Below are 17,686 nucleotides of genomic sequence, written 5' to 3' on the forward strand. Positions count from 1 at the left end.
TCCTACAATGTAATGGGTATCTATTCTTTTTTCTGTTTAGCATCCATTACTTCTTCTTCCTTTTGTGAACCACTCCTTCCCCACTCTTGGTCTATACGTGGTGCAGGTGAGCTGACCCCATTACCTGCCTCTCTGGGTGGGAACATGATCTAGACCTGTCAATCAGCAAATTCTATCCATGTGGCCACTATGATTGGTGCAGAACTGGGCACACGATTCAAGTTGATTCAATGAAACTTTTCAGCAACAATCTGGGGAAGAAGCTCTCTCTCTTTCTAGTGGGGTTACAAAGGCATCACTGCTATAACACAGGGAAGCCTGTCTGAGAAGGAAGACAATGCAGAAAAGTAATAGAGATGTGGCAGCCTGATGATCCTGGGGAGCCCTTGGATCCAGTTTCCCCGAAATGACCCATCCCTGGATTTCTCAGCTAGGTAGGCGAATAAAAACTTTATATTTTAAATTAAGGCCAGTTTGGAGGGAAGGAGGGAAGAAGGAAGGAATGAAGGGAAGAAGGAAAGAAAAGACCACAACAATATGTTGAACTTTCAGAAGGAGAGAACAAACCTAAGGATACTAGAGATGGGGAGAAGAGGAGAGGGTTTGGGAAGTGATAGGTCGGGTAAAGGGCATAAAGAAATATAACAATTTGTAAGAATGAATATGCTAATAATAAAAAAAAATTTAATAAAAAACAAAAAAACCCAGGAACATTGAATTCACTTAAGTAGCATTTTAAAAAGCCATTATTAAACAGATGTTTTCAAATCAGCTGATTGATTGAAATAAACCTTATATTTTGAAAACAAACAAACAAAAAAAATAAATTAAGGCCATGTTAACTTTTTGTGACTTATAACCAACAGTCATGAGTACACTGACAATTGTTAAAACATCAAACAATAACTATTTTTATTCACTGGATTATCAAAAATTATTGTTTCACAATACTCAGTACTGGCCAAGGTACAGGAAAACATGCTATCTCTTAATACTGTCGGTAAGATTATATATCAGTATAAATTTCTTGTGGGGCAAACTGGTATTTAAAAAAAAAAAAGCACATACTTTTGATCCAGTAATTCCACTTTTTAGGAATTTATAATATCGAAAGAATCAGATACCAGGATATTTCTCACAGTATTGCTTGAAATGGTAAAACCAAACCAAACAAAAAGCTGGCAGCAGTCTAAATATTCAATAAGAGACTGGTTAAATACATGATGATATACCCACACTGCTATATAGCATGCAGCTATTCAAAATGACTGATTTGAAAAGATTCCAAGATAAATTCAATTAGTAAATATTGAGTGCCTACTATGTGTCAGAAATTACTTTAGATCCTAGGATAAGATAAACGAGATCCCTGTTCTCATGAAACTTACATTCAAATGCATATGTGCGTATGTGTGGATTCAAATGTGTGTGTGTTTATTTAAATTAGGTCAATAAGAAAGTATCAGCTATTAGTGCTCTACTGAAACAGAATGATAGGATCGCAGCAACTGGGTGACAGGGAAGCACCTCTGAAGAAGTAAGTACCTTTGAGCTGAGATGTGAATGACAAGGAGCCAATCATATGAAATTCAGGGGCAAGAGAATTGAAGAGAGGAAAAATGAGTGCAAGGGCTCTGCAGGAAGCCTGAATGACGTGTTCCAGGAACGGAGAGAAGGGTAGTGTGACCAACGCATAGCAGACAAGAGGAAGCGTTTATGAGATGAGGTGCATCAACAGGTAGGGGCCAAGTCACCTGGCTCTGCAGGCCAGGGTGATGAAACACATTCTAAGGTGAGTATAGCGAAATGACTGAATGGTTTTCAGAAGGACAGAAACAAGATCTGAGTTAGACTTTAGAAAGTTAACTCCAATGGTTTTGTGAAGAACAGCTTATAGGTAATATTGAATGATCATTAGCAGTGCCAGGATTGAAAAAAGCAAGTTGCAGAAAAAGCATCACATAACATTATCAAGGTTTCTATAAAAACCCTACAATATACTCGTAGTTTTGCCTAAATGTTCAGAGAAAACTTTTTGACGAATATACATGAAATTATACCAATGGTTGCCTCTGGGGAGTGGGAATGACAGAGACTTTGAGTTTTCCCTTTACACTCCTTTTTTACCGTTTGATCAAGAATTTGGTTTATGCCATGCATAGAATTGTAGATGGCTTTTTCAATTATATGACCCAGAAATATCTTTCGAGTGTGAACTTTAATTTTAATTAATTACAGTAACTTTATATTTTGGCTAGTAAGGCCAAATATTCCAAACATAAATTTCTATTATCAATTTTCTCTGATATTTGAGTCAGCATACATCAAAACCTTATGAATTAAAACAGGTTAAATGACAACACGAGGCAGAAAGACAAATTGAGGAGGTGAGCTATGCTGCAGGGTAACTGGCATGATCTCTTCAATAAGTCAATATCATGAAAAAAGGAGTGTGGGGGTAGTTAGGAGCTAGTTATTCTAGCCTAAAAGAAACATAAGAGATGTAAGTATCAAACATATTGTGTGGTCTTGACTGAATTCTGGCTCAAACCAACCAATTTTTAAAGACACATGGGGGATAATTGGAATACCCTGATTATAGGCACAATATTAGATAATATTAGGGAATTGTAAGTTTTGTTAGATGTGATAATGGGGTTCTGGTTATATGGGAAATTGTTATAATTTTTCATACTAATGGATTTAGGGGTAAAATATGACGTCTTTAATTTACTTTAAAATACTTCATCAAAAAAATGATAAAATGTCAATAATGACAACATCTATGTATTGCTTAAGTGGGTATTCATTACTATTGGTACTTTATGTTTAAAAACTTTCAAAATAAAAAGTCAAAATAAATTGAAATGGAGTGCAAACACAATGCCAAACTTTTCAAATCAAACTAAGTCCTTTCTATGCTGCCTATGTTTTGGATTGTTCTTATAGATAAGAATGCTTTAAATGATTAGTTTGAAAATTTGTTTTTTCTATCATGTGTGAAAATTGTGTTCTCTTAAGTGGATTAAAGCTCCCCTTTGCAATTTTAGACACAGTATTAATTTGCTGAACACGGCCTTTCATCATCAGGTGGACGTCAGCGAATCGCTATACGATTTCTGACACATTCTTAAGGAAATGAACCTGAAGTAAGGAAGCATTAATAAAAGGAAGTGTTAAGATTCATATTTTGCTGGCTATACTTGAGTGTATTTCTTATTACACTTTTACGTGGGTGGAGTAACGCAACGGGTAGGTGTGTTAGTCTCACGCAGGACTGAAAGCTTTGGAGCTGTGGGACGGCTCACTTACTGCATGTCCTTTGCTTCATCTGCTCCTGTCTGACATGACTGTTCATTGTGCAGGATACTTTAAAAGATTTCTTTCCTGCTGGGTGTTAGGAAGAGCTTTTATTTCCTTTATCTTTCTTTTCTTTTTTCTTTTTTTTTCCCGATAGCCTATAAAAACTACCAGGGCATTAGGAAAGGTGGAGGGCATCTAGAAGATAAACTAATCACTAGGCTGATTTTTTTAAGTATATCCTACCTACCTATTGTACAGAAATAATAGCTAATAAATGAAAAAAAGATACAAACTACATAACCAGTGCAATTCATCACAGAGTTGTGAGAGTAAAACAAGAACATCCATGTGAGATGCTTAGCACAATGCCGGGCATATAAGTGCATGCCCAATGCTGGCTGTCGTCGTTATCGTTACCCCAGAATAATTCCTAAGAAAATTAGTTTTAAATATCTTAATGAAAAGTGACACTTTCACATAAAAACAATGGACTATCTTAAATCTTCATCTGTCAGTTCTAGAAGTTTCCTTAAGTATTAAGTAGAAGGAAAATAATGGGGATGAAAACTAGTTTTAAGATCACCTCTCACTATTTAATATTCTACTTCAGCTAGAAGGAAAGGTTAAAGATGACCAGTTTTGGCCTAGTTTTGCCATGATAATGCTACACTTTAGATAAGAAAACTGCATAAAGCAGGCTCTCTTTTCCTCTCCATAAATAGTATTTTCCTAACAGCATACAATAGAAAGTGCTACTGTTGTTCCCAGTTCCTTCTTTAACAATTGAAAATTTTCAAAGCAGGACAGGCTCTACCTAGTATTTTTCCCCCCTCTCTCTTTCCAAAAGGGCAGGACAATTGGCTAGAAGGGAAGGGACAAGAAAAGAGGGTAAGGAGACATTTAGCATAAACAGACAGCCAAGGACTGGTTTGGAAGTTCTGTATAAATTCAGAAAGCTCCCTGTCACCTTATTATAGGTCTCCAACCAGCAACAGTGGAGACATAAACAACACACGTTTCACTATTTCTGGTTACCACAGTGTCTGTGAATCAACCTTTTTTTTTGCCTGTACTTTTCTTGATTCTTTCTCCCTTTCAGTTTAGAAGGAAAATAGCATAATATGCCACTGGGTAAACTAAAAATGATTGTGAATTCTTAAGGGGATGAAGCAGTTCAACAGAGTAGGTTGGCAATGCATGTTTATGTAATGAAAGAATGAATGAATGAATACAATTATTAATTTAAATAAATGATTATCTCATGAGTTTCAAACAGTATCTAAATATTGCCAATCACTACTTTGTCCTTAAAATAGTACTTTTCCTTCAGCATTACCATATAAGCAAGGCTAACAAAAACAATTTTCAACATACTGTGGGATATGTGGTAAGGTGGCATTCAACATATATTTAGATAAACATTTCAAATTTTACAGTATGATTTTTGGCAGCTGGTATATGATTAAACTTACACATTCATACTTTTGTCTCTTAGAAAGTTTTATATTATCATAGTCAGCTACTAACACACTTAGTAGTTCTGTCCACATTTCATGTTCTGTTATTAAAAATTAAACATTAGGTAGATTATATATTCAAGCAAAAAGAATGAATTTCATTTAAATATTGTTAACTTGCATTGAAAAGGAAAGATAAAATAAATGTAGAAATTTGCTCTAGATTGCTGAATAGTGCATTAACAACGTAAACTCTTTTCTATGTGGTATACAAACAGTTGGCAGCATCAAGGGTGGATGGTTGAATACTATTCACACTTCAGTGCATCCATTTGCATGATCACATTTCAAAGCCTCAAGGCATTATCACTTCCTTTTTTTAAGTGGCATAATAATTTGGGAAAATGGTTTTGCGTATCATCATCTGTCAGTCAAACAACTCCTGTGTTAACAAAATATATTTTTTCCACTCAATGAATGGCTGTGTGTGTGTGATGTCTTATGCACATGTCAATATTAGCAGGACTTGGTTTTGTGATGAAAGTATTTCATTTATCGGAGGGCATGACTGGGAAATACAGAAATTCCATTTACACTTTAATGAGCAGAAACTGTGCTTCACATCAAGCTCATGTAACCACTATAATTTAAGTCAAGTTTATATGAGTATATGTAAATAACTGAAGCACTAACATATATATCATGTTTTAAGATAGATTTCACCATAAGGTGAAATCTCCATAAGGGATATCTGTATACACTGGGGGAAAAAAAATCTCTATACTCACTGTTGGTTGATATTGAAAAGATTGGTCAAACCCTATGAGAGATTGTTTCATTTGCTGTCCATCATGTCAAATAATAAATGTAACCTCTAACCTGTACATATACTAAATAAAACTTGGACCTGTGATGTCTAATCAAATGAGAGGTCTCATAAATCTGATAAAAAACTTTCTTGCTCCTGCACTCTTTAACTGTTCAATTAAGTAGGCTAAGAAAAGAGTAAGAATATTATCAATATAAAATATTTTAGTCTAAATAAATGTGCATCTCAAATTTCAATAAGCATTTAATTTAACTTCAGTGTTTTGATGTTTACAGTTTTGATAATTTAAAGAGATGATAAAACAATTATTTATTGCATGAAAAACATTTTATTAAAAAGTATTGCTTTTTAAAAAATTTATTAGAATAAAAAAATGAGTTGAATCAAATAGTCTTTCACTAGTTTTTTTTTCAATCATACCAAAGAGAGTGAATCCTCAGCTGACAATTATGGACCTTTGCTTTGTAGCTACCACTCACTGAATGCCACTTGTAAGGTAGGCATTACCCTGGGTGCCTTACCTACAGTAGTGTGTTTAACTCTTTCGACAACCCTATGATAAGTATTATTGTGTTCATTTTAAAGGAAAGGAACAGAAGTTCAGAGAGCTTAGAGAACATGCCTAAGTTTGTACAACTTGTGACAGAGCTACATTTGAGCAAAGCCTACATTCTTTCCATGTTCCATTCATGACCTTTCAAAGCCCCAAGGAAAGTATGTCTCTTGTGGAGACATCACCATTATTTACTTTATTTCTCATTTGTCGTTCTTATCTGCATAATCCTATAAAAACAGTAAGTTAATCATTTTTTCAACATACTTTTGTTATATATTAGATGCTGCTTAAAAAGGAAATTGAAACCATTGTTTATCAGTACTGTCTGAATGTTTCGGGGAAGTATGCAGGAAGTACATGTAAGAGTTGAATTATGGACTTGGATCAGATAAGGGAACAAGTATCACCAGGTATACCTAGACATTTAGACCCTATGTGTCCCTTTCACTGCCTCTTCCATGAAGCCATCTGTGGCTTTACCCAAGAGATAGTTCTTTCTTTTGCAGTGAGGGTGGATCCAGGTTTTGTGAGATTTAAACACTTTGTGAGAGAGGGGCCCTTTAAGAAAATAAACATAAAACCACAGACTTAAAAACTAGGGGCAAGGTATGGGAAGGGGGCCCTGAAAACTGAGGGGCCTTAAAGATTAAGCTTCATTGGCTTTATGGTAAATTTATTTCTGATCCATTTAATATGCATATATTATCACTGTATATATGTAATAAGCAATCTGCTGTCTATTGTTTTATTCTCCTCCTAAACAATGAACATTCCTTGAGGGTTAGGACTAACCTTAAAGTCCTCTTAGCACCTTGCAACATTTTTTTTTAATGTAGTAGTTATTTATTTACAAATAAATCTGTAATTTATTTCCTATTCTCTTCATTACAGAAATCATAAAAAAGAAACTCTCAGATACATTGTATTTGACACTTTATAATAGAAAGCTGTTTGCTGACTACCAATTAGCCCTCTTTATTTTAACAGGAATCCAAATTTCCTCTTGTCAACTATCACCCCACCATTATTAGACAGGTGTCTTGGGTCCTGACTCTACCTCTAGCTCCAAGCATGAGAAACGATTGGCTTATCCCATCTCCAAGTAGCATATGAGCTATGAGACATTTTCTGTGATTTCTGAGAAAGAAAATGTCATTGTCTTCCATGGGAGCTACTTGGTGGGATTCTCTCTTTTCCTTTGGATGATTTGATGTGTGGTCTGGAACTGTTGCACCCATTTTGCTACTGAAAGGGGAATGCCTGAGCTATCCAGTGGAAGGAAGTGAGTATAAAGCCTACAATGGCTGAAGGCAGAGCAGAAAAATGGAAAGAACAAGGTCCTTGGTCGTATTATCAGAACCACTCGAGCAAATCTTCATCTGAATGTTAAGTTTTAAGAAGCAATAACATTGATTTATTGTTCAAGCCAATTTGAGCTGGGTGTTCTGAAGCTTTCATTCAAAAATATACTAACCGATACAACATAAATTTTATTAACCAGTGTAATATGGTGTTATAAAGAAAGAAAGAAAATATTTAATTTTTTTTTTTAGGATTGTACATCTCATAGCTTCTTAATTTTTTTATACAGTAAAGAATATAAATATCATTTGTGGCTCCAAATGTTTTTAAAAAACATATTCTAGAATTATTCATTGCTACGAATTATTACTTGGATCAGGACTCCCAATTTTTGTTTAGAAACAGCTACTTCTGCTGTTAGACATCTTTTAGAATGTTCCTGGTTGATAATATCATTTAAATATTCCAATTCTTCCTTGAGCTTCTGAAGAGTAACAAATTCTCCATTAAAAACTTCTCTTGTAGTATTGATTATAACTACAAGAATTTTATGTGCTTCTTAGTGGACATCTCTTCACTATAATAATATTGCATTATAGTAGTTTTTCCTTCCAATTATATTATTATACTTCAAATGTCATTTTCCCATTAGGCATATAATAAGATATATTTTCATATATTAAAATCTTGTTTATAAATGGTTTTCATACAGGATAGTCTTGGTTTCTGGCCCATTTGTAAGAAGTTCCTATTAAGAAATTCAATGAAGCATGGGGACAATGCAAGAGTAATTTATTAACACATCAAGAGGCTTTAATTTGCTAACATTTTCATATCATGTTAGTGTGACAGAGTATAAAAAACAAATTGCTAAAGCATGGAATATGGTGGAATTGGAAGAAAAAGCTATCTATCTTTCAAGAGCTCATGGGTTCAATTGTTCACAATATGAAGAACTTCATGCTTGCAAAAGTATAGTTCATATCTACGTTGCCTAACTCACTTAGGCTCTGTGTTTACCTCTACTATTTATTTAACACTATATAAGGGACCGCTCTGCAAAAAGAAATACACATTAAACAGGTCTGCTTAAAAAACCTGAAGAATGTTTATATCTTCTAGTTACTTTAGAAACAGTGACACCCTCATTTAATTTATCTCATCTTTTCTACATGGATAAACTAGAGATCTACAATTACTAGCAAATATTTTACCAGGTGCCTTCTAAAATTCATGTTAATTATAATGAGTGTCTATTTTCTTTCACTGGGTTAGTGTGTCAAGAATCCAAACATCTTAGAATAGTTCAGCATGCCCTCTCCAGTTTGGTACAGTACCCACTATATTGATGTCATACATGCTGGCCTCACGTATTTGTGTTAACTATCCAAGTTTTCACCTTTGCTCTAAAATGAACTCCTTCCAAGATGGCTGTGACTATGTCTGTTTTTATTCACTTCTATACACCCAGCACAGTGCCTGACATACAGTGAGTATATGATAAATACCTGTGGACTGAACTGAAAAGAATGAAAAAATAAATGAAGGAAAGAAAGTAACCTTGCTCTATAAGTTTCTTTCACCCCAATATGCCACTTGATTTCAAAGAAAAAGAACCTCTTTCCCTGTTTTAAAAAGAATCTAAAATAGCCATAGTAGTAGTCAGCTTATGAGTTTTTAATACAATGTATCATGTATCAACTCCTTACAACTCTATTATTATTGTCCCCATTATATGGGGGAGAAAATCGAGGCAAAGAGAAATTAAGTAACCTTGTCTAAAGCTCCACAGTGCCTTGGGTTGAATGTCCTCCCAAAGCTTAATCCCCACCGTGACAGTGTTAAGAGGGTGGGAAATCCTATTATAGTAATTGAAAAGTGGGGCCTTGAAAAGGTAATTAAGTTGATGGTTTAGTGGTAGGCACGGTTTTGAGGGCTTTAAGAGCAGAGCCTACGAGGAGCTATCTCTGTCTCTGCTCCACCATTTCCTGCTGTGTGAGACCCCTGCTTTGCTGTAAAGCCACCACCAAAGAAAACCCTCACCAGATGTGTTCCCTGGACTTTGGACTTCCCAGCCTCTGAAACTGTAAGCAATAAATTTTGTTTTCTTACAAGTCATTCAGAGTGAGCTGAGATGCCCTGGGGTCCTGAGATGGGTGCTGAGGTCCAAGGCCATACCTCTGCCCACATCCAGGCAGGCAACAGAGCCAGCTGAGACTCCTGTGGGGTCCTGAGACAGGGACCAAGGGCCAGCCACACCTCTACCCACAACCAGATCTTAGAATATACTTATTAGCCATGTGTGTTTCTTTGGGATGTGTGACTTACCTGCTCATGTCCTTTACCAAATTTCTGCTTAGCTTTGTCTAATACATTTTCAAGAGTTCTTTTTGCAATTAAAAAAAAAAGAAAGCTCACCTTTCCCTCCTCCCACTAACATGACTAACACCATCCCTTATGTATCAAGTGTATAAAAATGTCTGTCCTCCTGGGAAGACTGCACAAGAGCAATTGTCTAGCAAATAGTAGCTGCTCAATAAAGGCATTAATAAAGAGAAGTGATATAATCAGAAAAAAAAAAGTCATCCAGTCCAGGTATTTTGTTATAAGCAACAGAAACAGACTGATACACACACAGCTAGTAAGTTGTGGAATTAGGATTTGAACCTGGGTAGTCTAGCTCCAGAGCTCTTGTTCCTAACTGCTATTTATTGCCTCTTGTGTAGGTCTGTCTATAAAATATAGTACCTTATTATTCAATTTTGTGGGGACTGATCTTACTATTCAGATAATTCATGGAGGGCAGGCCCCATGAATTACAATGCTTCTATCTACCTGAGCCTGAATAATTACTTGAGTATGGTAAATGGTTAAAGAGTTTTGTTCAGTTGAATTGCATTGGAAAAATTACTACAATTGCAAGCATATCAGAATTCAATTGCTAGCATTTTTTTTTTTACCAGCTGTGTGACTCTCAGTAAGATGGCGGCTAACTGATCTCTTAGGTCCCTTTAGCACCTATAATACCATAACTAATACTAGTAATGAGCTAACAACTAAGATTTGATAAGGAAGTCACATAAAATAAAAGAATTAGAGAGTGAATGACACATAAGAATATGGGAAAATTAGTAAACAGGCTAAGAAATATTCTATGTGTAACAATAGCTAATGTTCATGAAGTGCTTCCATGTGCCAAGTATTATGTTACATTCTATAAATGTACAAGTCATTTTTTTTTTTAACAACTGTATGAGATAGGATAGCCTCAAGCAGGCTAAGAGAAACTGGCTTTAAGTCACAAAGCTAGTAAGTAGTGGAATCTAGAAATTCGACTTGGGTAGGTCTAGCTTTCAATGGCAAGAAAAGAGGCAGGAGAAAGCATGCTGGGCTAAAAATCATCCATGGGATTACTTTTAAATTGGCTTCAGTGATGTTTCCCTGATTCACAGGGCTTATGCTGCCCTTGTCCATGAGCCTATTTAAGCTGCCTCCCCCCAAACCAAACATATACACATATACCTTTTAACCTTGTGGATTGCTAAACCAGACAACCAAGTTTGACAGGAAAAGAGAAAGAAATTTAAAGTGAATATCGAGGCTTTATGATGGCTAAAATACCTAAAATTTAGGGCCAGGCTCTGACATCAGCTTAGAGCTCAGTTCCTAGTTTTTCACTGCATTTCAAATAGTTTAGTATCCCACTTAAGTTTTCTCTTGACAGATAGGATGAACTAACAAATTTCTTATCCCCATTATGTATCCCCCCCTTTTTTTTTTTTTTACCCTTTTTTGGGTCACATCTTCTTTCTTGTATCTGAACAGACCTTTGATAAACTTACCCAACTTTCTTTTTGGTATTAAGCTGTTCTACAGTGGGTGTGTATTTTATGGTCAAGATAACATGCTTATCATCTAAGAAATATATCACAGAAATGATTTTCCATCTTATTCTGTACTAATTTTAGGTTTCTTATTTTGATCTTTAAAGCCTAGGGTATCTGAGCAACCTTTCCCTACATGTGCTCTGTCTCAAATACCCACTTCATTTTGCCTATTCTAGTACTAATTTATCTTCTTGTAGCTTAATTCCTGTGCTGAGAATTAATGAGATTTAGACACCGATTACAAAAGCAGAAGATAACCAGGTTTAATTTCTTACAGACATTAATTAGATATATATATTCCGGTAGAAGTGCTTTTAGAATACAGCCTTATGAAGAAAACTGACTTCTATATGTTTAAAAGTTACCTTTGATAGATCCCTGAAGTTTCCTGGAAGAGTCAAGTCCAGTTCTTCTGATTCATAGTTTGTTAACACCCATGGAAATACGGGATATTGGTTCAGATCATTATAAGTCCGTCCTAGTAAAGAAAAACAAAAATGAAAATTTTTATACACTAATTGCCTACGAAATAGTTTCTGTTCTCATAATAGATGAGACAACTATTGAATTTCAGAAGAAAAGTAACTGTTGTTTATTGAACTATGTCTTTGTTTAATGAAAAGCACTGTGAAAACAATGTGTCTTATGTGAATTCACTTAACAGTAAATAAAATTACTATTTATAACATCAGATTGTGATAGAGATTGCTGGCTGGTTACCATAATTGATTTACTTCTTCCTGGGCTAGGCCACATTTCTCAGACTCCCTTATAAGTAGCTATGGCCATGGGACTTAGTTCTAATCTATAGAATGTGAGCAGAGATGACACGTGCCACTTAGAGGCTTGACCCGCTGAAACTTCCCACATGTTCCTCCATGCTCAATCTCTCTTCTGCTGACTGTGATGAAGATAATACTGCAACCTTGGAATCAGAACCTTGTTGGCCATGGTTCCTGAAAGCAATCATGAAGGAGGTCACCCTGCTGACCTGCACACTTGCAGCTTATGTGATGGTATTCTATTATAATGAATACATATCTAGACATTATATTCTCAGTACACAGAGTATACTATGATAAGCTTATGTCATGAATCGATCTAGGGAATTTGCAGGTGAACAGAAGTACTTTGAAAAGTACTTCTTTTTAAAGTATGCCAGGATGAAAAGTACAGAGGCAGACGTCAAAAATTCATTTTTCACTCCTTTGAGTTAAATAATTTTCTTTTTTGTATTACGTTGTTTCTCTTTAATGGAGAACTGCTGGATCTTATGCTGGGTTTGACTGTTTATTTTCTGGCAGAATGATGAACATTTCAGGTAGAATATTGGGCACAGTAGAAATGTGGAAAGTTTAGGGGAGCAGAGCACTGACTCTCCCTCATAAATTGATACTGAAATAATAAATGATCAGATGAAATTAAGGGAAAAAGAGTCCAAAGAAAACTTTTATTGGACAAGATTATTTCTTGTAAAAATGTGTTATGATCCGATCATGGGCAAATTTCTAAATTTCCATTCAAATTCATACAAAATAGCTATTTCACTGATATTTAGTGATATTGATTTCATCCAGTACGCCTTGGTGCATATACCATATATATCATAACAGTAACACAGATATGCAGACATTATCTTGTTTGTTATCAGGAAATAACATTAAATGATACCTACTCTTGTAGCAATTGGTAAACATAACTATGAAATAGAAAAAAACAAACCACAATCTGAGTGAGAATTAAACCTGCTATTAGAAGCATAGAATCAAATTAACTAATTCATGTAGCAAACATTTTATTCGGTGACTATTTTATCTTTATTATATGAAGCTTTGTGTTTTATAACTAAACTACATATTGTTTTAAACGTGTCAATTGATGTGGGTATGTATTCTATACGTAGGCAACTGATAGAAAGCAGAATGCTGCTTCCACTTGCATTTACTGGGATGAGGTTAGAGTTAGGTTAGGGTTTCCCCTTTATTCCCCACCACAGTACTCAGACCTCTATTATACCTAATACACACCATTATTTACTTGCCTGCCTCTCCACTAGTCTGTAAACTCATGAATGTAGAGGCTGGTTTTTTTTTTTTTTTTTTTTTTTTTTTTTAAATTCTCTGTGTATTGGCACATACTGTCTGCCCAATAAATGATTGTTGATGGAATGCATAGGCACATGATAAAAATGGAATAAAATGAGCCAAATTTTAAAAGATGAACAAACATAAGCCAAGAAATGAAAGAAAACTGAAGAACACTCTCTTTAGAGGAAGAGGACTATGCAAAAGCATAGAAGTATATATGAGAGAATGGCATTGTGAGTGTGTATTTTAAAGTAGATGAAAATGTCTGCAGCTATATAGCTCAATCAATGAATGAAACTGTTTTATGTTTATTTTTTTTTGTGAAGGATAATAATACTGATGAGAATAAATAATAATTTGGAGACTTTTGTACATGAAAATGTTCTGCTAAAGCAATATCAACATTGTAAAATACAAGCTTTAAAATTCTAAAATTTAAAATTTATTACTGATAGCTCTTATGTATGCTAACATAGGATACATGATTACTCTCAGCATTTTTTATACATATACATATACACACACAGAGTGTAGTTTAGCCAGGCTTAGCTATTTCTGGATTCTAAATGGGTCCATGGGCAAGTTTAGTGCCCTGCTATTTTCTGGGGAACTGTTCTACTTAAAAAATAAGTACATTTTAAAGAAAAGTAGGTCTTTCAGTATATGTGTCTTTTTATAGAATAATGTTGATGCTATGTGTATATATATGACATATATGACATATATAACATATATTACTTATATAAATCAATTGATAGAAGAAAATTAGACACCACAATTGTTTTTAAAATTTGCGATGTTTTATAACTTATATATTAAAGAAAAATTGCCAAAATAAATAAAAGGCCAATCTACATTAACTAAGTATTCAAATGTATTGTATAAGTGCAAATAGCATAAAAATAAAGACCATACTTAAAGACACTAGCTTTTTAATAGAAATGATTTTCTAATAAAGAGATATAAAATGCTATTTTTGGAAAATAATGCAAAGTAAAGAAAGCATCATTTTTAAAAAACACACAAATAAGCACAAAATGATCGATGCTGATTAGTCATATCTTGTGGCTAATTATCTGTCCTGCATTTTTTGTAATTTACTTTTAATAATCTTTGGAAGTTTCTTTGAAAATAAATGCTAAGGAAAATTTAGTAATTTTAAAAATAATAGCACTTTATAACATCATTTTAATTCTATTTAATTCTAATAAACACAAACTATACATAAATATAACAACATTAAAATCTGTTTTAATAAAAATTTCAACATAAAAGCCTTACAACATGAACAGTCAATATATTTTTTTATTTACTTAAATTAAAAATGCATAATGTATTTAATGTCACATGAAAGAAAAAGAATGATTAAGTGGTACTTTGGGATTTTATATTCATCAGTTTTAACCATGAATTAGCATTATTTCTTTAAACATTTTACTAAACACCTTTGTAAAATGAAAAACAATTACTGTTTACTAAATTATCCAAAAAGTAAAATGTTTCCCTAGTAATATCTGTTAGGTTCTGGCATACCAAGATACTAATTTACCAATTGTTTTGTTTTTTCTTTGGGATAGTTAAAATCTAGTAGATATACTAGTGCTATAATTAGTTGGGCTCTTTCTTTTTCTAGCAGTGGTAAGCACAGTGTGTATATATATATATATATATATATATATTCATCTTCTGGGATAAATCCTTATGAGACTAAGCATAGTCTAATAAGAATATATATATATAATATGCTTATAGTATATATATTATAGTATATATATGAATATATAAAGCCTATGCTTATAAGGATTTATCTTAGAAGATGAATATTAAATATCGCAAGCCTATGACACTAATCTACTCAAACAATAAAAGTGAAGCACAGTAAATGAGATCTCAGAAACACTGAATATGTTTCTTCATTTAAAAAAAAACTTTTTAATTAAACCATCCAATTTAATGTTTTTATACGGCACTTTAGTTTTGAAGGTAAAGTGATCTAGAGACAGCTGACAAAGAAATTATAACTGCAATTCCTTGGTGAAAATGTTAATGACAGCAAAATATTGTTTAATTAGATGACTGCAGCATCTGGATTAACACTCTTTAAGAGCGATGTTCCTGTTCTTGTCTGCTTCTTCACACTTTACAGACATTTTGTCATCTCTAGGTCATTAGGAAAGAATTTTTAATGATTTTTCTAGAAGCAAGCAGTTCAAGTTACATCTAATTAGATGACAATAATAAGCCCAACACATGCAGTAGCTAAATATATACATAATTAACCAGGGAGGGCTTGTTCATCACAGAGTAAAAAAAGTGGAAAATGCTAAACAGGAGGAAAAGGTTGGGGTTGGGGAAGTTGTGCTGAATTCATTAGCTGATCATATGAAAAATAACTCAAAAACCTTTAAAAAAATTCTCAAGTCTAATGGGATCACTTACATGAAGCTATGTTAGCAATGGCTCTGCTATTTTCTTAATGCAAGAACGCCAGATTTTAACATCTTTTTCATAGCATTATCTAAAAAGGTATAAAATGAGGCATACATTGTATCAGGTCTACTCTGGGAATTAGAGGTTGAAAATGAAATTTTTAGAACTCTAAGCAACAGTAAAATTTTATTAAACAATCTTCTAAAACTTAATGATATTTGAATTTTTAAAAAAAAAAAAATCCCCCAAACAGTTAAATAAATTATGCCATAGTTCTAAGCTGGACTCTTATGCAGTTTCAAAAACCATGTCCTCAAAGAATATTTAATGAAATGGAAAAAGTAAAATGCGAACTGTATGTCTAGCAGGGCCCCAATGATGTACCACACACAGAAAAACAGAAAAATTACCAAAATGTCAACTGAGATAATTTACGGCTAGGCTTATGAGTTATTTAACTTTAAAAATTATGCTTTTCCATATTCTCAATCTTCTATAATGAATATTTATTAAATTTATAAATAAAAACAAAGGCTATGAACATATTTATGGGCTTTTAGGTAAGTGATCTTTTAAAAATTATAAGTTTTCTGACTATTTGACAAACTTACTATGTGAAATATCTTTACAAAACTTACATACATATCTATATGCACATAAGGGCCTAAGAAATCTATGTAATGCATTAGTACTAGGACACTGCTGACATATACTTTATAGAAAGTCTTATTTTTAAAAGCATGTAGAAAGGAGAAAAGTAAAACTAGTCAAGTATGAGAGACTTTAAGAAATGAAGAGTAAAAAATAGATCATAAAATGTACTTTGTATTTCATATTAAAATACTATTTTTGGGGAAAAGATAAATCTGACAGTACAAGACAGTAACCAAAATATTTATCGAAAATATGAATTTTATTGCCACATTGACATATATTTTTAAAAACATAAAGCCAGAAAGACTGTTTCATCTTCTCTACCAGATTCCAATTCTGTAACTCTTATTTAACCCAGGAGGTTTAAAGAATCCCATATCCAGCAGTTCTGGTGAATTCACATAATAAATCAAAAAATCATGCAAACACAATGCACGAATACTAAGTCAGCTTAATTTCATAGGTATTTACTGAGCAAAACTTTTCTTTTTCTTATTGACCTAATAATCTCATTGGGGAAATAGATATAGACATAAAATGCTAAGGACACACTATGATAAATGTCAAAATTGTGATACAGACAGTGTTACAGAAGCTGTGAGTGCTGTAGAAGATTAATAAAATTATCTTGGGCCGGCCCGTGGCTCACTCAGGAGAGTGTGGTGCTGATAATAAAATTATCTTTAGGTATGTCTTTTATTTATTTACTTACAGTTTGTTTGTTTTTGGCAGCTGGCCAGTAAGGGGATGGGAACTCTTGACTTTGGTGTTTCAAGGTGGTACTCTAACCAACTGAGCTAACTGGCCAGCCCTAGGTATGTTTTTTAAAGAATATATTATAGTTCAGAGATTCTCAAAGTGTGGTCCCTGGACCAGCAGCATTAGGATCAACTGGGGACTTGTTAGAAATTAAACTTCTTGAAACTCACCCCATACCTTCTGAATCAGATCCTCTTGGGATGGGGCCCAGGGATCTGTATTTTAGCAAGACCGCTTCTGATGGTGCTAAGGTTTGAGAACTGCTAGTATACTGGACTCAGGCAGTGCTGATGGCTGTTGTTGCTCAGCCAAGTCCCTCTCCAGAAGAGAGTCCCCTCCCCCACAGTCATGCCCTTCCCAGGAGTCTGCATCCAATGACTGCAGAGTGGAAGTAATGAGGTCCTGGCCCCTCGCTTCAAGGC

General features: G+C 34.0%; 1 protein-coding gene across 1 annotated transcript in view; it reads right to left on the bottom strand.

The window, feature by feature from the left end:
- NBEA (neurobeachin) overlaps positions 1-17,686 on the bottom strand; it is a 657,479-nt gene that overhangs the window by 89,600 nt on the left and 550,193 nt on the right. Inside the window, exon 44 of the mRNA XM_063101747.1 lies at positions 11,700-11,812. Within this exon, the coding sequence (XP_062957817.1) occupies positions 11,700-11,812 (113 nt within the window). The remainder of the gene's footprint in view (positions 1-11,699; positions 11,813-17,686) is intronic.

This window comes from Cynocephalus volans, chromosome 7, assembly GCF_027409185.1.
Source record: "Cynocephalus volans isolate mCynVol1 chromosome 7, mCynVol1.pri, whole genome shotgun sequence".
NCBI lineage: Eukaryota > Metazoa > Chordata > Mammalia > Dermoptera > Cynocephalidae > Cynocephalus > Cynocephalus volans.